The 20,077-nt window shown below is 35.1% G+C and overlaps 3 protein-coding genes across 4 annotated transcripts in view; all 3 read left to right on the top strand.

Moving 5' to 3' along the window:
• The window catches only part of LOC105669370 (gustatory receptor for sugar taste 64f-like), a 46,261-nt gene extending 40,573 nt beyond the window's left edge, over positions 1 to 5,688 (top strand). For both annotated transcript variants that reach the window (XM_067350232.1, XM_067350233.1), the window contains exon 12: positions 3,550 to 5,688. In XM_067350232.1, coding sequence (XP_067206333.1) covers positions 3,550 to 3,597 — 48 coding nt within the window. In that variant the 3' untranslated portion in view covers positions 3,598 to 5,688. The remainder of the gene's footprint in view (positions 1 to 3,549) is intronic.
• Positions 5,689 to 11,565: 5,877 nt separating this feature from the next.
• Positions 11,566 to 12,772, top strand: LOC136997832 (uncharacterized). The gene is made up of 2 exons (XM_067349231.1): positions 11,566 to 11,775; positions 11,849 to 12,772. The coding sequence occupies exons 1-2, from the start codon at positions 11,566 to 11,568 to the stop codon at positions 12,770 to 12,772; spliced, it is 1,134 nt and encodes a 377-aa protein (XP_067205332.1).
• Positions 12,773 to 12,866: 94 nt separating this feature from the next.
• Positions 12,867 to 17,148, top strand: LOC105677886 (uncharacterized). Its single transcript, XM_067350231.1, has 2 exons — positions 12,867 to 16,584; positions 16,949 to 17,148. The coding sequence occupies exon 1, from the start codon at positions 12,867 to 12,869 to the stop codon at positions 16,407 to 16,409; it is 3,543 nt and encodes a 1,180-aa protein (XP_067206332.1). The 3' UTR covers positions 16,410 to 16,584; positions 16,949 to 17,148.
• Positions 17,149 to 20,077: the final 2,929 nt, after the last annotated feature.

Here is a 20,077-nt window from a genome sequence, read left to right as displayed (position 1 = left end):
GAATAAAAATTTCGCTAGATTCTATCTTCTATTTTCACGCTATTTCTTTTGGCAACTTCTCTGCAATTTTACTTACGATAAGTATGCTATTTATCCTATGGCGAATAAGATTTTCTGTATATAAGTATATTTCCTTTTTATACTTTCTTTTGTAATTGCAACATATTTCTTGCCAATTATTATTCTAGCACGATTTTAGTTTCTAATTTACTATTTTTTTGTAGTCCTTCCAATTTTTATAACCCAAGGTACTTTCTGGAGAAAAGTCGAAAGGATGTTCATCAGTGTTCAATAATATTGTTACAAAATAATCATCAACTGCAAGAATATTTTAAAAGCATGTGTAAATGTATTTTGCAATATGTTCTTATGTGTTCTATAAAATTCGATAGAATGGTAATTTATGTTTTATTATTTTTGTTTATTAATGACATTACAGTGATTTTGTACTGTATTGTATAATGTTGTCTGTGAACAATATAAAAGTAGATATAAATTTAAACACAATATATTTATAAAACATAAAATATATTTTCATATTCAAAAAACTTTTGAAAATAAAATATTTGGAATTATGTTATATCAAAATCATGTTACGTCCTGATAGAAAGATTTTATACTCGGCGATCAGTATCTTTATTAGATGTCTATTAGACGTTTCTTTAACATGTATTTCTCCCTGGGATAAACAGGCATGATTGTTCGAGTCGAACAGTTTGTTAGAATGAGCGACGGGTCAGCGACCGGGAGAGTCGTATTCGATCTTCGTCGTCAGGTCAACCGTTTGCAGGTTCCTTTTTAGGTCAAGGAATTAAATTCCTTTTACCAAGGACAGAATATTTGTGTAAAATCTAAGAGGGGAGAGGAATGAATGAAGGGGAGAGGAATGAAAGAAGGTTTTAGAAGTAAAATAAAAGGAAATAAATAAGTTGAATCCAATAGATTTACTAATATCATTAGTAGTGTGAAGTTTACATATAATTAAAGAAACTTGTCTTGTTACAATGCGTTTATAATAATATAAAAGATAATTAAACTAGTACTGCAGTAGTGTTGTGTGTCATTTTTCAGGAAGTAAGATAAAATTTAGAATTTTGCAGAGGGAGAGGAAGAAAAAAAGTAAACGAGCGAGAAGAAAGAGGGAAGTATAAGGAATAAACTGACTTATTTGTTAGCAGGAAAGTTGAAATAATGTAAGAGGTGGGCCCGTGTAAGTGGTTGCTCTTAGGAGGATCCCGACTGAACATCGCGGAACTCGCAGCGACACTGAAAATGACGCAGCAAAAAAAATATTTGTTCGCGATTAAGTACCGATTGGACAGAAGAAACCGTTCGCGACTAAATAAAAAATTTACTTTCAAGAATCCTTAAAATCTTTCACGGGCCACAACGATTTTTCACGATCTTTTCAACGACTTTTTGGCGACAATGACTTTATGACAAAAAACGAACTTTTTTGACGACGGAATCGCTTCGGACACGGGTTTTTATACCTCCTTTTGGAGGTAGATCTATCAAGAAAATTCTAGAATTTTGTGGCGGGGGTCAAATAGGAATTAGTTTTACAAATAAATTTTAATGCGGAGGAGGACGGCATCACTTTTAGTAAATAAGATTAAAGATTAGATTATGATGTTATTTATAATAGAGATGCTATAAAGGGCCCTAACGAATAAGAAATAGCATCGCTTTGGGTCCATACAGAGTGGGGAGTAAGTTTCAGAATTACATAATTTGGTTGGAGTTAATTAGCTCTCAGTGTTTTAAAATTTTGATGGACATGATTTCTTGGAGATCTAAGATAGACCGATGGATAATCCAAAGAAGCGGTTGACCTAATTCTAGACTATCTGATTGGAAGGTTGAAATTCAGTGGAGTATAGGTTGATAGCGTTTTAGGTCACAGATCTAATACTTTATGCATTTTATGACGGTCGCGTGCCCTGAAGACCCGTGGAGTATAGCTAATGCATTTCGGTTTCCCAGATCTACTGAACGTGCGTAGCGTCAAATTTCATATCTTCTTGGCGCTCTCAACTCCGACTATTTTCAGCACATTTTATCTATTTGAAGGGATTCTTCTTTGTCAGAATCCATGAGTGCAAGCTAACTGTCTGCAAGTAACAGCTTATCTCTTAGTTTACGATTTGAAATCGTTAAATATGGTAGCTAGAGCAAAATAAAATTTCAATTTTTGACTTTGGCGGCGACAAGTGGGCGCTGGTTGGTCAAAATGGCTTAAAGTATCGATGCCACCTGCCATCTTTTACTTGAGATTTCACGAGAAAAGTCGAACTCGCAAAGTCCCATAGGAAAGCCAACATTAAGATAATTTTTTAGAATTTTGATCTGTGTCGCGTTTACTAGGTCTAGTGTTCAGTATTTTAGCTTATCCGAAAAGAAAAAAAATGTGAAATCTGATCAGGACGTAACAAACATTAGACTAAATTTATATTCGTATATACATATGTTAATTTACTGAAATATAAATATAAATGCTAATATGATATAATAAATTGGATTTATAAAAGTTTACTTGTATAATCGAAAATAGTCCGAATGTTAGCTTTTTATTGTAAAATGTTCCATAAAATACAATTAAAATAATATGTAACTGAATCAACGTAAGTATTTTGCGAAAATAACTAAGTATTATTGTTATAATAAATAATAATTTATTTCTTGCTTTAATTATAAAATACATATGTCTGAAAAATATATATAATCACAGAAATATTATAATAAAGTACATATAGATTTTTTAGAGTATTATTTAATAGCTGTAAAATATTTTTCAATTAACAATATTTTAATAGTCAGTTAAATTGCGATGAGATGTAATGTGTGTGTGATAATTTTAATTTCAATAAATATGAATGCTTATGTTCTCCTACACTCTAGTATAATATTTTTTCGACGATGTTACATTGTTACACTGTTGCGTATTCATTGTTTTATCGCGATGTTGAATTGCAGCAACACGACTTCGTACGTTACGATTGCACCAGCCACCTGCATGTGAATTTGATAAAATGTTCATTAAATAAATGTTGAGTGGCGCTCATATAAATATCATAATAATACTAAAATATTGTGACACATAATAATGAAAAATATAATAATAAAATTTCAGTAATTCTTTTCTATCAATTTCTGAAATATCACTAATCATCTTTTTAATTAATATATATAAGAATACTTAAATTGAGCATAATGTGCACACAAAATACTACAAATATCTTTTTATACGCGTTGCAAATTATACCGCAGTCATAAAGTTCTTTCTCTATTAAAGTTTCAGTAAAGTATTGCATTAATTGAAGAATCATCCATTAAGTCTTGATCTATTCTTACTGCTAACATAAAATTCCGCGTAATAGAAAGAAATGCATTCCCATAAGTGCGATATCGTCAGTGGTGAGTAGATATATCAGCCTTTCTGTCTGCAATAAATAATTATCAAATAACAATAAATTAAGTAATGAATTAACTAAATATGGCATTTATAGCTTTCTTCTACGTGTTGAATTATTTACCTCTACATTGTAGGTGGAAGCCGAACACGTATACAAAACTGGCAATACCACTTTGCTTTGATCGTTGATTCTAGCAGTGAGCAGAGTGACGGTTACTGTCCTACCAATCAGGAACATGAAGGACCCAAAGAAATAAATATCGCTGAGAATGCTATTGTTGTCCGGTTGACTGTACGCGGATCAAGCAAAACCAGGAATTAGTTTTTTTGCATAGTATTAACACGCTATATCATAGTCATATATTTTTGATTAAATTATCTATTATAGAAAAGTTTAGAATTCACTTTACTTACTACAGTACTGTTATATTATTGTTATAATTGAAAAATTAATATAGAACTTAAATTTGTTGAATATCTTTTTCAAAAAGTATTCTCTTTATATATTATATTTTCTTTTATTCAAATTACACATTGAAGTGAACATATATTATCATTGCAAAGCACAAAAGTGCATTTGTTATGAGTGTTGATGATATTTTTTATCTTGCTATTAACCAGTTGAGTGGTAATGTATCATATATGTACAAAAAAAATGCCAAACGTGGTAATGTATCATATATGTACATTTTTAAATAACTCCAATAATTTTTAACAGATTTGCATAAAACTTGATATCTTAAGGTTTTTTGGGCTGTTGAATTCGAATCTGATGTCAAAATTGCAAAATTTGAAATGGCGAATCCAATATGGCGATTGTTAATTGTTAAAACCAATCATCTCTAACATATTCGCATAGTACTTGGTGTACGAAAGCTTTTTTGATACTTATTTTATCTAGTAAATAATATTCCCAAATGGATTTTTGGCGCAAATGCTATCTCCGCCCCCAGCTCCCCTTAAAAGTAAAACTGTTTTTGTTAATTATTTTAGAAAGTGTTCATTGTACGGAAAAATATTTTGTTGTCAAACAAAAAATGAAGCTCATAAAATGCTCTACAAATAAGGTGCTATACATATTTTACTTAATTCCAATATTTTAGCCGTTATTATCAAAAATCTAGAGGCAGTGTGTTCCGTCTCCCTGCTTGGGGGCTTCACCATCAAAAAACTATACACATAGGGTCTAAATTGAATCTCGCTTTGAGTAGAAATTCGTAAGCCCATGTGGAACCACGCTTTGCGTAGAAAGTGTATGCGTGGATGCAATGGGTGCCGCCTCTCTTATGGGAGCTTTTACAAGTTTTTTGATAATAAAATACTAAAATATTGGAGTTAGGTAAAATATGTATAAAACCTTATTTGTAGAGCTTTTTATGAGCTTCATTTTTTGTTCAACAACTTTTTCCGTACAATAAATACTTTCTGAAATAATTAATAAAAACAGTTTTACCTTTGAGGGGGGGCTGGGGGGCAGAGGAAACATTTGCGCCAAAAATCCATTTAGGAATATTATTTACTAGATAAAATAAGTATTTAGGTTGAATATAAGCCAAATTGGAGGTGATAGCTTTTCGGAAGTCTCCCAACCTCCTTTTTTGATCCACTTCCACTTTTGACTGGAAGGTTGTAGTAAACATTTTCAAAAATCATTGTCTCGTCTTGAAACGCCCTTTCAAATGAGTCCCCACTCGACCCATAGTGCCATTTAACATTTTCCACCTCTATTCTACCCCCCCAGGGCGTGGAGGGGGGGGGGGAGGAGGGGGGATCCACACCCATTCCGAAAAATTACTTTTTCGAAAACTTTGAACCCATGTTTCACCGTTTTTCAATATTTTAACTTTTGACTCTTACCACTTTTGGCACAAATCTTTCAGAAAAGTCTACCATTGAACTGGTTAACTGATACTAACAATTGATTTTAGTATTTTTCTTACTATACCTATATGTTCTACTTACGACAATCCGTTTAATAACTGCAAACAGATAAAGTAAAGATTATTTGTGAATGACAGAAGAATTACGGGTGACATGTCATTATCCACCTTTTTCACCATGCAATTAAGAGCAGTATAGTCTTGGCGAATTCCACACCAATCTATTGTTGTTCGATGCTTTGAAGCAGAAGTTATTACTTGTTTGTTCAACTTTTTGTATCTTTCGGCTAAACCGATAGCAACCTGAAGAAGTTGATCAAAATTAGAAAAAGACGAACTGATCAAAGACTATAAATATTTAATTTTGAATAAAGAAAGAAATATTACATTCAATTATTTACAAAATTTTATTACCCATATGATGAAAACGTCTGTGAAATTCCACGTGAAAGTCGCTAGTTTGCTAACAATAAAAATGAAGATACCGAGCACGAAGTTATATTTTACTAAAAACATTTAAAAAAATTTTAATGTTTCTGAAAAGTATAATATTATTTATACTTATATAAAATTTTCTAATATAAGTTTTTGATAAAAACTAGACAATACTCAGACAGCACAGCATATCTAAAAGACGTCCAGAGAATATCCTGAAGACGTTTTTGGGACGACAGAACATCTTCTGGATATCCTTTGGATTTATTTTGGAAATGTGTGCTGTCTGGGTAGTTCTAGAACAAATTCTTAGAAGAAAAAGACATAGTTGTGATTATTTTACAAGTTGTGATTTTTACAAGAATACTTATATAAAGAACTAACGTAAAAAAAGAAATAAAAAAATCTAAATTGAATTCAAATAAATTTAAGAGGAGTATAAAGGTTTGAGAAATTTTGAAAAAATTGATTATTAGTTTTTTATATTTTTGGATAATGTAAATCTTTGGAAATATTTTCCAGACAACTAAATTTAAAAATTCGAAAAACATGAAATGATGCACGAATGGCCGATGTCAGACATTCACGTGCAACACGTCACACGTTGTACACACGCAACTGGTTTGTAAGATAAATTTATAAAATTGAATTATTAGATTTATAAAGCTTTTTCTGTAATATTATAAAACTATAAGAGTTCTGTCCCCACTATATTAAGATGAATCTGAAAGAGTATTGGTTAATGTCCAAACCAGACCTCTCGTGGACACTTCACGAACCCGAGGAATAGATAATCTGGAATAATGGAAAAAAGTGGGAAGCCAAGAACACGTGATATCTCACACTTGTTTTCTTTATTTGGAAAATTTTTGTTATTATTATGTTTTGGAAAATTCGTGTGTTTAGTAGCTTGTTGACGCTGCTTGAAATATTATATTAATCGGCCGCAATTTTATTATTTGTTAATTTATAACTTGATATCTATTATTATTCATTATTTTATAATTTGACATTTATTATTAGATTTAAAAATGTTAAAAACTTCGCAAAATATTGGGCATCATACAAACGTTTAAGTGCACCAAAAAAGGAAAATTCCATAACAACCGTTTCATAATTTTTGATGGTCAGAAAAAAATCAATAACTTGGAATTCATGGTATTTAATAAGTAGAAAATCAGCTCGTTTGAACATTTATCATACACTGCACATCTGATTATTGAATATAAAATTATAAATTTTTTTAACGTGTTTTCCGTGATGAGTCAATTAGTGTGCTGTAGTATTTATGGAAAAAATGTAAACAATTTTCACAGCATCTCATGTTGAACTTTTTTTCCAAATTAAAGTGACATGCGAAATTAAGAGCTGCGTTGCATACATTCAGGGTCGACGCAACCATATAGGCGAACTAGTCGATCGCCTAGGACAAAATCCGGGAAGCGGCACTTGTGACCGCTCCGGTTCAAACGCGCCACATACGATTGAAGTTTCGCGCGCAAAGGCGCTCTTTGCTAACCCGCTAGATGGACGCTATACGCCGACGCTTCCTTCTCGTCAGTGATGCGATTTCGCCCACCGTGGTCCCGGTTCCGCTCACTGACGTAAGAATATATGGACGGAGTATTCTACGAGGGGAAGGTGATAGTGGGAGCTTTCCATCAAGGCATTTAGGCGACATACATTGACACGATGTCAGACAGGGCGCTTTCCATCAATGATGGCTGGTTTATGCTTCGATCTTAATCTTAATCTTAGTCTTAGTCTTAACTTAATCATGGCTGGTTTATGCTTCGGTCTTAATCTTAATCTTAGTCTTAGTCTTAACTTAATCTTAAGGACTCGTTTATGCTTCCCTGGAAATTCGGACTACGCATGTGCAAATGTAACAAAACCTAACCTAACCTAACCACAAATTGTAATAGAAAAACTATAAAAACACTCCTACACAGTTTTTGTTCTTTCAATTTAAGAGGTTAGATTCTACATACTAACTTACCACTTAAATTTAGCGCTTCTCCAATAGCGTTCCAACTATTCTTCACCACTAATTTATTTTTATAATTTGGATTTTTTTTATTCCAAACAACATCGAATTGTTGGACACATTCAATTAAATCAGCATCACTCATTTTCGTATTTTACAAGAATCGAAAACCATTATTTCGCGCGGTTTCGTGCTGCGTCGGACGTCAGACTTACCTCATTGGCCCGGCCTTAGGACATTAGGGACTAAAGTTAAAAGATGGGATCTTTCCAAGATTAAGATTAAGACTAAGATTAAGACTAGGGAAGTATAAACGCCCTTATGGCATTCTACGTTATCAACTCTTAAGATTAAGATTAAGACCGAAGCATAAACCGGCCATGACACGCAACGGCACGGTTCGACACAGCAGAAGAGCATAGTCGAACACAGAGTCTAGTTCATGGCTGCCAATTTTTGGGATAGTATTGTAGAGAATTTTTATTTTATCCATCTGCAAAATATATTTGTACCACGGTGTAAGAATATAAGGTGATTTCACGACCATTGTATTCTATCAAAAAATCTGTGATCAAGATGTCATAGTTAAGGCATGTCACACAAGATGTCACGTTGGTGCAAAATCCCAAGTAAAAAAGAATAGAAGATATGGATAGATGTGGATAGAAAAGGATAGATGATGAATCTCTAAAGCACATCTATGGCCGGTATTCATAGTCCGTTCTTATATTCAAGATTGTCTTAAGTACAGACTTATATTCGCTCTCTTCGTCAGACACAATCTATGTGTGACGAAGAGACCGAATATAAGTCCGTATTTAAGACGATCTTGAATATAAGAACGGATTATGAATACCGGCCTATATATAATTATAGTCCTAAATAATACAAATTTTTTTAAATAAAACTTTTAACATTGTGTATAAAAATATATATTACTGACAAAATATTTTTTAATTTTTTTATAACAAATTATTCTTAGTTAAATTTGCAGAAAAAATAATTAATAATGTATTCCAGTCTTTATAGAAAATTAAAATTCTTTAAGAAAATGAATATTTATAATTAAGTTCCGCAGGACAATAAAATTTTAATAAAATTTATATATATATATATATATTTAAAGTCCCTCAACACGTAGCCACCTAGCGGTTCAATGTGGAACAATGACAGGAAAATCACAAAAATTTGTTGCCGTGAAATCACCTTATATTCTTATACCGTGTTTGTACTCATCGCGATCGTAAACAATAATAAATGATGGTTATGTTGATTTGTACGTACTTTAAATATATCAATATGCTCCTGGTACGCCAATTTTTCAAATAAATGAACTTACTAGATATCATGGGAAGACATAAGCAGCTCTAGCGGTCTAGTTCAGAACTAAACGCGTTTCATCAAGTATCTAAGGCCGGTATTCATAGTTCGTTCTTATATTCAAGATCGTCTTAAGCACGAACTTATATTCGCTCTCTTCGTCAGACATAGATTGTGTCTGACGAAGAGAGCGAATATAAGTTCGTGCTTAAGACGATCTTGAATATAAGAACGGACTATGAATACCGGCCTAAGCATGGTGTTTGACCGTGTCACACAGTGTCGATCTCCTAGATGGAAAGCTCCCAATAGCGGTAAGAGAGGCAGTACCTTGAATTCGGCTAATTCTGTGAGCGCGGCTCGGAAATATTCGGCCTTGCGTGAAGGTTACCTTTGATTCAGTGACACTTAACCAATAAACGTGGAGTTTTGAAAATAATATAGTATATTTAAATTCTTTATAATGTTACTTGTTAATGAATTGAACTCACACAGAGTTGAATGGAGCTACAAAAAGAATAAGTATTATTCGTAAGTTTATGTAATTGTTTACTATTGCATATAAAATAGAAAAGGAAATATGTAATAATCTGTATTCATTCAATAAAAAAATAAACAAAATATTTAGTTTTTATTTTATTGTTCTTTGAATAAAATTAATTTATTAAACTTATGTCTATCGCTAATGTGAACATTTTTCATATAATGGCTTAACCTAATTTTACAGTATAATTGTATAATAACGTGTATAAAATGATTTACATAATTACTAGAAAAGCATTGCTCGTGTAAGATATTTTTACGGCCGACCAACAGACGGCGCCCATAAGGCACCAGGCGATATATTAAATCGCAATACATCGATTCTCGAATAATCGAAGTAGCTAATCGATCCATTCGCGCGCTACCGGATCCGCCGAAGGTTCTACAACGTTCTGGAATCTTCCGAATCCGTAAGATTATCCGGAGAAAAATCCGGAAAGACACTCTGTACAGAACCGGCATTAAAGTCAGTTGCGTTTTCTAGTCGAATAAGAGTCGTCGAATAAGCCGTGAAACTAGTTCTAGTCAGTCGAACGATCGTCGAGATAAAGTGTATTCGGAGCTTGAAATAAAGGGCATTTGTTATTCTGTTCAAAGAAGTGATTTATTCATACACCCCGCTTACAGTAATAAATATAGTCGGTAGCCAATCGGAGCACGTGGTTTGAACAAATACGCTCAACGGACATTTTGAACGAGCGAACTCCGACCGTTACAAGATATTTCAGTAAAGAACTAGTCGGATTTTGTCCAGCCGTTTCGTGCCGTATATCGTTGAGTAAAACTATTCGGAGAACTTTCACTCGCTTATGTGTTTTTTTATAGTATCAAATATATTAATGTGTATAAGTTTTTGCATTAAATCAAGTACAAAAATATTTGTGTTAAAATTACTGAAATTTTTCTGTGTATGCAAATAACCGCATATTGCACCTTCTACCTGCTTACATATACAGAGTGATTCAAAATAACCAGATGTCCTTGCAATGCCATATTCTTGAGCGAATTCTGAAACGATTTTTCCTTTTACAAAATTTTGTCCGAAGCTTATGTTAGTTTTCGAGTTATAATTGAAAATAGTTTGCTACTTACGAGTCCGATACAACGGACAGGCAGAGATGATGCAATGCGTCATGAGACGATAGTAAACACTTGACAGTCTCATTATACGTTGCGCGTCCCTGCCTGCCCGTTGTACCGAATTCGTAAGTTGCTACCTATTTTTAATTATAACTCGAAAACTAAGTGTCGCGTAGTTTTTTAAATTTGTATAGCCCGCGCGCGCGTTATATTCAATTATTATTTGTTAGAGCGTAGAGCGAGCGTTAGTGTTTTGTTTTCGATGTATCCCCGCAAGGAAAGGGCAGGGTCAAAGTCAGTCTCACGCAGAACTGTATAGCGACAGCAGCAATAAAGTATATGGTAATAAAAAGAACACAATTTATTTATCCAGAGAAGTAAGTAGCGTTCACATATGCAAGTGACACAAGTCGCGATCCTACGGGATATTAAACATTTGGTCCTTCGAGCCGGATATTGGTAAAACATTGCCACTAAATCATATCGTAGACGTCGTATGCAGACATAACCACGCGGCGTATTGAAAAATCATAATTGCAAGGCCGTGTGCAATTGCGTGAGCCACAAGTATCATAATCACAGCATATGCCAAGCAGGCATTCGTTTCTTGAATAGTTCGTCTTGGGCGTGAAGAACGTTACCAATTCTACACATCGATAACACGAACATTGTACGCCCAGCAGCCATCTTATCTAACAAAGCATATACAAGACAAGGACATCGCATATTCCGACATTTTGGGAAAGGCATTCGTCGAAATATATTTGGAACTATTGCAGTCATTGGACACTAACCTACAAATTCCTCATCGCACCGAAGGCTTAAGTAATATAGCGATATAGATTCCTATCTTGTGATTATCAATTACACGTAAGTCACCGTTTAGTATTATATAACGTAGCGAAATGAGCCTAACGGAAGGCGAAGCGAAGATAAGGCGAAAAAGAATAAAGGCCGCCGCCACGCGACTTAAAACATTTATAGAATCTCCGCAATCCGCACATGCTACGATCTTCGAATTAAATGAACGTAAAAAGAAATTAGCAAATTTATATGAGCAATTTGATGAAGTGCAATCGCGAATTGAATGCTTAGCTTCGGACACTAGTGCTGAGGTAATTGCTGTACATTCAGATGAACGTGCGCGTTTCGAAGAAGTATTTTCAACTCATGTTTTTGTATGATCAGCGTCTTAGTTTGTTGGAACAACCAATAGGTGTAAATGGAAACAATCATAATCAGATAACCCAACAAAATAACGTAGAATCACACATTCGATTGCCAAAGATTCAACTGCCTAATTTCTCGGGGTCATATAAAGATTGGTACACCTTTCATGATTCATTCCAAAAACTCATTCATACAAATGAAAATCTATCCGCCATTCAAAAATTTCACTATTTGCGTTCTTCATTAAAGGATAAGACTGCAGAAGTTATCAAATCTTTCGACATCACTACAGATAATTGTACAGAAGCATGGCAATTATTAAATGAGCGTTTCGATAACAAACGGCGTACAGTTCAAACTCACATTAAAGCTATGTTCGAAATTGCTCCAATTTATAAGGAAAATTGCACGACATTGCGTAGTTTACTCGATAACATACTTAAGCATTTCAGGGCCCTTAAGACGCTTCAAAGGCCTGTAGACGCCTGGGATGATATGGTGCATTTAGTAATGACTAAACTTGATTCTATTACAGTAAAGGAATGGGAGACAAGTCGTACAGACACTACGATACCCACCTTTAAACAACTCACTGATTTCTTATCAAAACGATGTCAAGCATTGGAAACGATATCCAATAAAGCCACGACACGCATGAACTCCGATGCATCGAATGATTCGCAGAAGGCCAAGAATCCTAGTGCACACGTAACTATGTCTAATCAATCTTGCGTTCATTGCAAAAACAAGCATTTTATATTCCAGTGCGAATCGTTTCGCAAGCTCCCTGTCGAAAAACGTTTCGAAATCATAAAGAAGTCTCATTTATGTATTAATTGCTTAAGGATAGGAGGGCATCAAGCAAAGAATTGTTCGTCTAGTTCATGTCGCAAGTGTGGAAAAGCACACAACTCTATTACATTTCGAGTCGTCAAAGGCTGACGAATCAGAAAATGATAATCAATCAACATGTCTTGCATCTAAATCAATAAATGCAGCTTCCTCGGGCTCTTCGCCATCTGTGGTCACTCAATGTATGCAAATCAATAACTCCTCCAAGGTTCTTCTTTCAACCGCTATGGTGGACGTATATGATCAAAATGGAAATACCCATGGTTGTAGAGTTCTTTTGGATAGTGGATCTCAGCTAAACTTCATTACTGAAAACTTTGTAAGCAAATTAAAACTTAATGATCGTTCATTGCATATGTCAATCTCTGGAGTAGCAGAGGGAACATTTGAATCAAAAAGGATAGTTGACGTTAGTTTTCGTTCTAGAATAAATGCATACATTGATAATATTGAATGTGTAATTCTTCCTAAAATTACACAGAGATTACCACAAGAATTTTGTCCTATTTCAAACTTCAGAATCCCATCAAATATTGTACTAGGTGACCCTAACTTCAATCTTCCCAGTGAAATTGATATGCTTATTGGGGCTGAACTATTTTGGCAGCTTATTTGCGTAGGTCAAATCAAGGCTTGCAAGGCGCATCCTACCCTACAAAAGACTAAGCTTGGTTGGGTAATCTCTGGCATAGCTCATAAGGTCTCAGATAAAACGATAGCGAGCTCAGTGTGTCATATTTCCTCAATTAACGATTTAAACAAGTCTATTTCCAGATTTTGGGAAGTGGAGCATGAAATTTCTTCTAACAACACCTCACAGTATAATCCCGTTGAACGAACATGCAAAATGCATTTTCAACAGAATGTTCGCCGTAACGCTGAAGGCCGTTTCATAGTCAAATTGCCTACAAATGAAGAAAAACTTCAAAGATTGAGTAGTACAGAAGAAACCGCAAAACGTCGTTTTTTCAGTCTAGAAAGGCGATTGTCGATGCAACCAGCTGTTTACGCACAATATCGCAATTTTATGCAGGAGTATATTAGCTTAAATCATATGCGAGAAGTCAAGGATCTTACAAATGATAGAGTGTCTTACTATTTGCCGCACCACGCAGTTTTTAAGGAAAGCAGTATCACAACCAAGCTAAGAGTGGTTTTTGATGCCTCATGTAAAGGTTCGTCAGGATTATCATTAAATGATACCTTGTTGGTTGGCCCAACTATCCAAGAGGATTTGTTTTCCATCTTAGTACGCTTTCGCACCTTTTATTATGCAATAACTGCCGACATCACTAAAATGTATAGGCAAGTTTTTCTTGATGAATCTCAAAGATCATTGCAGCGCATTTTTTGGCGCAAATCTTCACAAGATGATTTAAAAACGTTTGAACTTCTCACATTTACATACGGCACAGCGCCGGCTTCATTTTTGGCCATTAGAGCAATACGTAAACTTGCAGAAGATGAAGCAAAATCATATCCAATCGGTTCAAGGATAGTGTTACGTGATTTTTATGTTGATGATCTGCTTACAGGAGCATCTACGTTACAAGAAGCCACAGAAATCAAAAAACAAACAATCGAATTGCTCAAAGGAGGTGGTTTTGAACTGACAAAGTGGTCATCTAATCATTCATCACTTAAGGATATCGGAGTCCCTCATAAGAAAGAATTTAATTTGACTCTTGATTATAACAATGAAACTAGAGCGCTTGGTATCGTTTGGAACTGTGACTCAGACGTTTTTAAATTCATAAGTATAGGGCATCAAATACCGTTAGAAAACCCTACTAAGCGTAGTATATTATCCAGAATAGCCTTAGTTTTCGATCCTTTGGGCTTGCTAGGACCTTCTGTCATAATCGCCAAGTTGTTAATGCAAGAACTATGGCGTACTAAAATTGATTGGGACGAATCTATATCTAATGAGCTGTACACTCTTTGGAGAGAATACGAGTGTAAATTACAAATCCTCAGTAGGATTGAAATATCTCGCAAAGTGATCACATACGATACAACGCAAGGCATAGAGATTCATGGTTTTTCAGATGCTAGTCAACAAGCATATGGAGCATGTATTTATGTGCGATCAATCTCTATTAATGGTCAGCCTGAAAATCATTTGCTGTGTTCCAAGTCGAGAGTCGCGCCTCTTAAGGCACTATCAATACCGCGTCTTGAGCTTTGTGGAGCATTGTTGCTGGCTCAACTTACAAAAAAGGTATTAGACTCTTTGCCTTTCAAAGTTGATTTTATCCATCTTTGGACAGACTCGCAAATCGTATTGTGTTGGCTAAGATCGTGTAGTCGACAATGGACGCCATTTGTCGCGAATCGTATCGCTGAAATACAACGACTTACAAATGTAGATGACTGGAAACATGTACCTAGCCAGGATAACCCTGCGGATTTACTCTCTAGGGGTGTTATGCCCGATCTATTGCACAATTCAGAAATTTGGTGGCATGGTCCATCTTGGATAAAATTAGACAAGGATGAATGGCCTTCTGAGAGTTTTCATGCATCGAACGTGCAACTGCCAGAGGGAAGAGCTACAGTTTTGACAGCCAAAATAGAAACTAAATCATTGCATGATGTTTTTGATCGTTTCTCCAAATATATTAAGCTTATTCGCGTTATTGCTTTCTGCTTTAGATTTAGTAAAAATTGTAAGTTAAAAACAAATGCTTTGCAGTCCAACGACGCGAAAGGGGTCGATACGATTCAAGCTCTAACGACTGAAGAATTGGAACAATCCAGACTAGCACTGGTAAAGATTGTACAGCGCGATGCCTTTAGAACAGAATTATATGATATAAGGAATAGTGAGCGCGTAAATAAAAATAGTAATATCTTAAAATTAAATCCTTTTATCGATTCGCATGGCATTTTAAGAGTTGGAGGTCGATTAAGTCACGCCGATATCTCCTATGAATGTAAGCATCCGATTCTGTTACCGGGTAAGCATGCCTTTACTCGACTAATTGTTACCTATGAACATGAGCGACATTTGCATTCAGGAATGCAAGCCACGTTAGCGGCTGTGCGCCAAAATTATTGGCCTACGTCAGCCCGGAATATTATTCGTAGTATAATAAGAAAGTGCATTGTATGCGTGCGCAATGCTCCTAAGCTAAGTACAACATTGATGGCAGACTTACCAGAAGCACGCGTGAACAAAGTAAAATATGCGTTTCAAAAATGCGGCGTTGATTATGCAGGACCCTTTGAATATAAGGAAGGTCAACGAAAGAATGCCAAGCTCATAAAGTGTTATATAGCATTATTCGTCTGCCTCGCCACTAAGGCAGTTCACATAGAATTAACTGCTGATCTTTCCACAGAAGCTTATTTAAATGTATTCAAGCGATTCATCTCCAGAAGAGGGCGTCCCACTGATATGTACTCCGACAATGGCTTGAATTTCGTCGGAGCAAGACGTCAGTTCAATGAATTGTATGAGTTATTTAATGACGATCTTTGCAAAACAAAAATTATTGACTTTGTGACAACAGAAAAAATAAGATGGCACTTTATACCACCCAGAGTTCCGCACATGGGCGGCATTTGGGAGGCAGCAGTGAAGAGTACGAAGTTTCATTTAAGGGGGAACACCACGGTGACGGTTTCAAAAAATCGATTTTTTTTTTTTTGCATTTTTGTGATGTTTGGAGTCTTAAAAATATGTCCCTATAATATTATGGTGAAATTCGTAACGGAACTATAGTAAATATGTCATAGAGTAGAACTTGGTCAGATGCCGCTAGTAGAACCGGTCGCGCGCTACCTGAAAAGATTCGGCAGTCCCCTTGATTGTGAAGAAAGCAAAGCAGAAACGAAGCCGAAGAACTAGCTATTGCTTCAGAAGGCACTTCATATGCACCCGGATTGGACGCACTTTGGTTCGTTACAAAATTTTATCGTTTTATATGAACCAATTAGTTGTAAAACTTTAAACGCGTTTTTCTCGAAACCACGTTTTCGTAACTGGGCGCTCTCATATCTCGGCCAATTTTTATCCGAATAACTTGAAATTTGGACAGAATGTTTACAACAAAATTGTCTTCAGTTGCACGTACGGATTTTTCAATCGGATTATTAGTTTTTGAAAAACAATTAAAGAAGTAACGAATTTTTGTTGAAAAATCGAAAACTTTTTTTTTAAACAGTGCCATTTTGTCAAAAATTATTTTATCAAAAAATCCGTACGTGCAACTAAAACTACATTCATATACTTTAAATCACAATTTAAAAAATTTATTTCAGAGCTCCCGTTCAGATGCAGCACGAGCGCCCGTGCACCCATGTTTTTTCAGACGAGGTGCACATCAATCACCATAGTTATTATAAATATGAATATTATTTTATGAAATTTTTTTTGTAACATAATATAAGTATGTACTTTTAACATATATAGTTTATAAATTAAACAAACTATTAGATAATGAAAAAAAAATTCACGAAAATAGCCTTTTTTTTCGGCCGTCACCCTGGTGTTCCCCCTTAAGACGTATCATCGGTGAAGCATCAATAAGATATGAAGAGCTACTCACATTATTAGTACAAGTTGAAGCTATACTAAATTCGAGGCCACTCACGCCTCTGTCAAACGACCCCAACGATTTTGAAGTGCTTACTCCGGCACATTTTCTGACAGGATGTCCGCTTATGACGTACCCAGAACCCAATCTCATGGAATTACCAACCAACAAACTGTCACGATGGCAGCGAGTTGAACAATTAAAACAACACTTTTGGCGTCGATGGACAAGAGAATACCTTCACACGTGCCAAATTCGCACGAAGTGGAATATGATAAGCGAACCCATCAAGATAGGACAGATGGTGATGTTACAGGAGGACAATCTACCACCTTTGTGCTGGAGTCTGGGTCGCATAGAAGAAGTCTATCCTAGTAACGACAATACTATTCAAGTTGTTTCTGTGCGCACTAGCAAGGGAATTTATAAAAGACCCATCACACGGTTATGCGTTTTGCCCATTGAACCATAAGATGTCTGATTTATATTGTATGAAATCATACGTGTATTTCTTTTGTCGTGTATATTTTTCTTTTCTTTTTATAATATTGAAACCTGGCGCTTTCAAGGGCGGCGGTATGTCGCGTAGTTTTTTAAATTTGTATAGCCCGCGCGCGCGTTATATTCAATTATTATTTGTTAGAGCGTAGAGCGAGCGTTAGTGTTTTGTTTTCGATGTATCTCCGCAAGGAAAGGGCAGGGTCAAAGTCAGTCTCACGCAGAACTGTATAGCGACAGCAGCAATAAAGTATATGGTAATAAAAAGAACACAATTTATTTATCCAGAGAAGTAAATAGCGTTCACATACGCAAGTGACACAAGTCGCGATCCTACGGGATATTAAACACTAAGCTTCAGACAAAATTTTGTAAAAGGAAAAATTGTCTCAAAATTCGCTCAAGAATATGGCATTGCAAGGACATCAGGTTATTTTGAATCACCTTGTATATACAAGGTCCTTTGATGGGTACAATAAAAACCTTCTGTTTTTTATATTTATTAAATTATTTGTACATGTATTTGGTCCTCTTAATGCATTCAGTACAATGCAAAGTTTGCATAAATTTTCTTAACACATATCCTGCTATGTACATAATGACTTCGTTTTTATATACTGATGTTGTCCATGGAAATAGTAAACAATAATCATTGTTCGCTATTCGACTCGGTCCCGACGGTTTCTGGGACTTGGAGTGCCTTCGCGATAGTTAGAACAATTGCCGCTACTGTCTCTTGGCCGTACAGAAAACGAATAAAGATAACTCTCGTATGGTCGTTAACACAGTTTTATTTATTTCGGCGTTGTCTAATAAATACAAGCTTTATAATTCTCACTCGTTAGACCGCAATAATTGTTAGTTAAGGAGACTAACTACACGCGGGATAGTTCCCGTGCAAAGTCTGTACCGCGCGTGCACTACGCAAAACGCTCGCAAATAATAGGCTCTCTTCTCGCCTCTCGCGAACAGGAGGTCTCCCTCCCGGCCCCGACCCTCGTCGCCCAGCTCCTCAATCCGCCGGAGTGCGAGTGTCGGTCCGGAAGAAGAAGTCTCTCAAGCGCCTCGCGCAGATCCCGTAAAGCACTGGAAGGCCCACGGAAAGTTCCGGAAGCCCGGTGACGCGCAATGCAGGTGCGAAGCGCAAACAATCATAATCATCAGTATTTGTTGTATCTAACATATGGAGCCATTTTCTTATTGAATTTTCAGTAGTTGTTGTATTTATGATGTCAATAGAATTGTTTGCTTAAGATACAGTTAAAATGGAAATGTCTTCCAAAGGAATACAATTACCAATGTTGTTTTCTTTAATTTCTGTGTGTACAATTAATTTTTTCATAGCAGATTTGAATTGCTTTACTGTGGAATTATTATTATGTCCACCATGGGACCGTATACTACCGAAAATTAACTCCAAGTGATCGTGACTGATTTTGTACATTGCAATATACTTTAAAAAATTGTTGTCAACACAAAGAAACTTATACATACGCAACATACTTTGGATATTTATGAGAAAGCCAAGAAAACTTGTTTTAATTTTAGAATTGAGTATGCTTTGGGATTTTTCGACAACAGACAATGATTTAATGTATTGTACGCATTCTTTTGCCATTCTTCACTGATTCTTCTTGATATAACTATAATAAATATCGTTAGTTACTACAATATTATACAGTAGTATCGCATAAACTTCATGGACGTGACTATGATTTTAGAAAACAACAGAATCATTTTTGACTGGTTTCAAAAACCTACTTCGTCTGGGAGATACCTAAATTTTTATTTACACCACCCTACTTCATACAAGAAGGGGACTATCATAAGTCTGACTGATAGAATTTTCTTACTTTCCCACCCAAAATTCCACAATAAAAATTTTACATTGGCTATTAACATCTTTTTAAATAATTGTTATCCGTTAAGTTTTATTTATTCGGTTATCCACCAAAGATTAAAGTTTTTAATCCACAATAAAAAAATTGGCAATAATTTAATAACAGTAGATTCTAACAATGATTCTGATAATAATGATTCAAAGTCTTTCTTAACTATTCCCTACATCTCATCCATTTTTAAAGACTTTAATTCTATTGCTAGAACTTTAATTTTAAACTAGCCTGTTCAATTCCTAATAACCTAAAATGCTTCATAAAAACAGGGAAAGACAATTTAAACAAGCTTTCACACTGCCAAGTGGTGTATATGATTCCGTGTCGTGATTGTAACATGACTTATGTTGGACAGACAAAAAGACAGTTTAACACTAGATTAAAAGAACATAAGAATGACATTAATAAAAAAAGCTGTTTTTCTTCAGTCATATCTAAGCATAGATTGGATTCCTCCCACG

This window comes from Linepithema humile, chromosome 2, assembly GCF_040581485.1.
Source record: "Linepithema humile isolate Giens D197 chromosome 2, Lhum_UNIL_v1.0, whole genome shotgun sequence".
Classification (NCBI taxonomy): Eukaryota; Metazoa; Arthropoda; class Insecta; order Hymenoptera; family Formicidae; genus Linepithema; species Linepithema humile.
This window is presented reverse-complemented; position numbering and strand designations above follow the sequence as displayed.

Excerpts from the sequence above, each read along its gene's own strand:
- LOC136997832 (XM_067349231.1), top strand. The coding sequence starts at position 11,566 with ATGAGCCTAACGGAAGGCGAAGCGAAGATAAGGCGAAAAAGAATAAAG. Across the intron at positions 11,776-11,848 it reads CTTCGGACACTAGTGCTGAG|CGTCTTAGTTTGTTGGAACA; the intron begins GTAATTGCTGTA and ends TTGTATGATCAG.
- LOC105677886 (XM_067350231.1), top strand. The coding sequence starts at position 12,867 with ATGCAAATCAATAACTCCTCCAAGGTTCTTCTTTCAACCGCTATGGTG.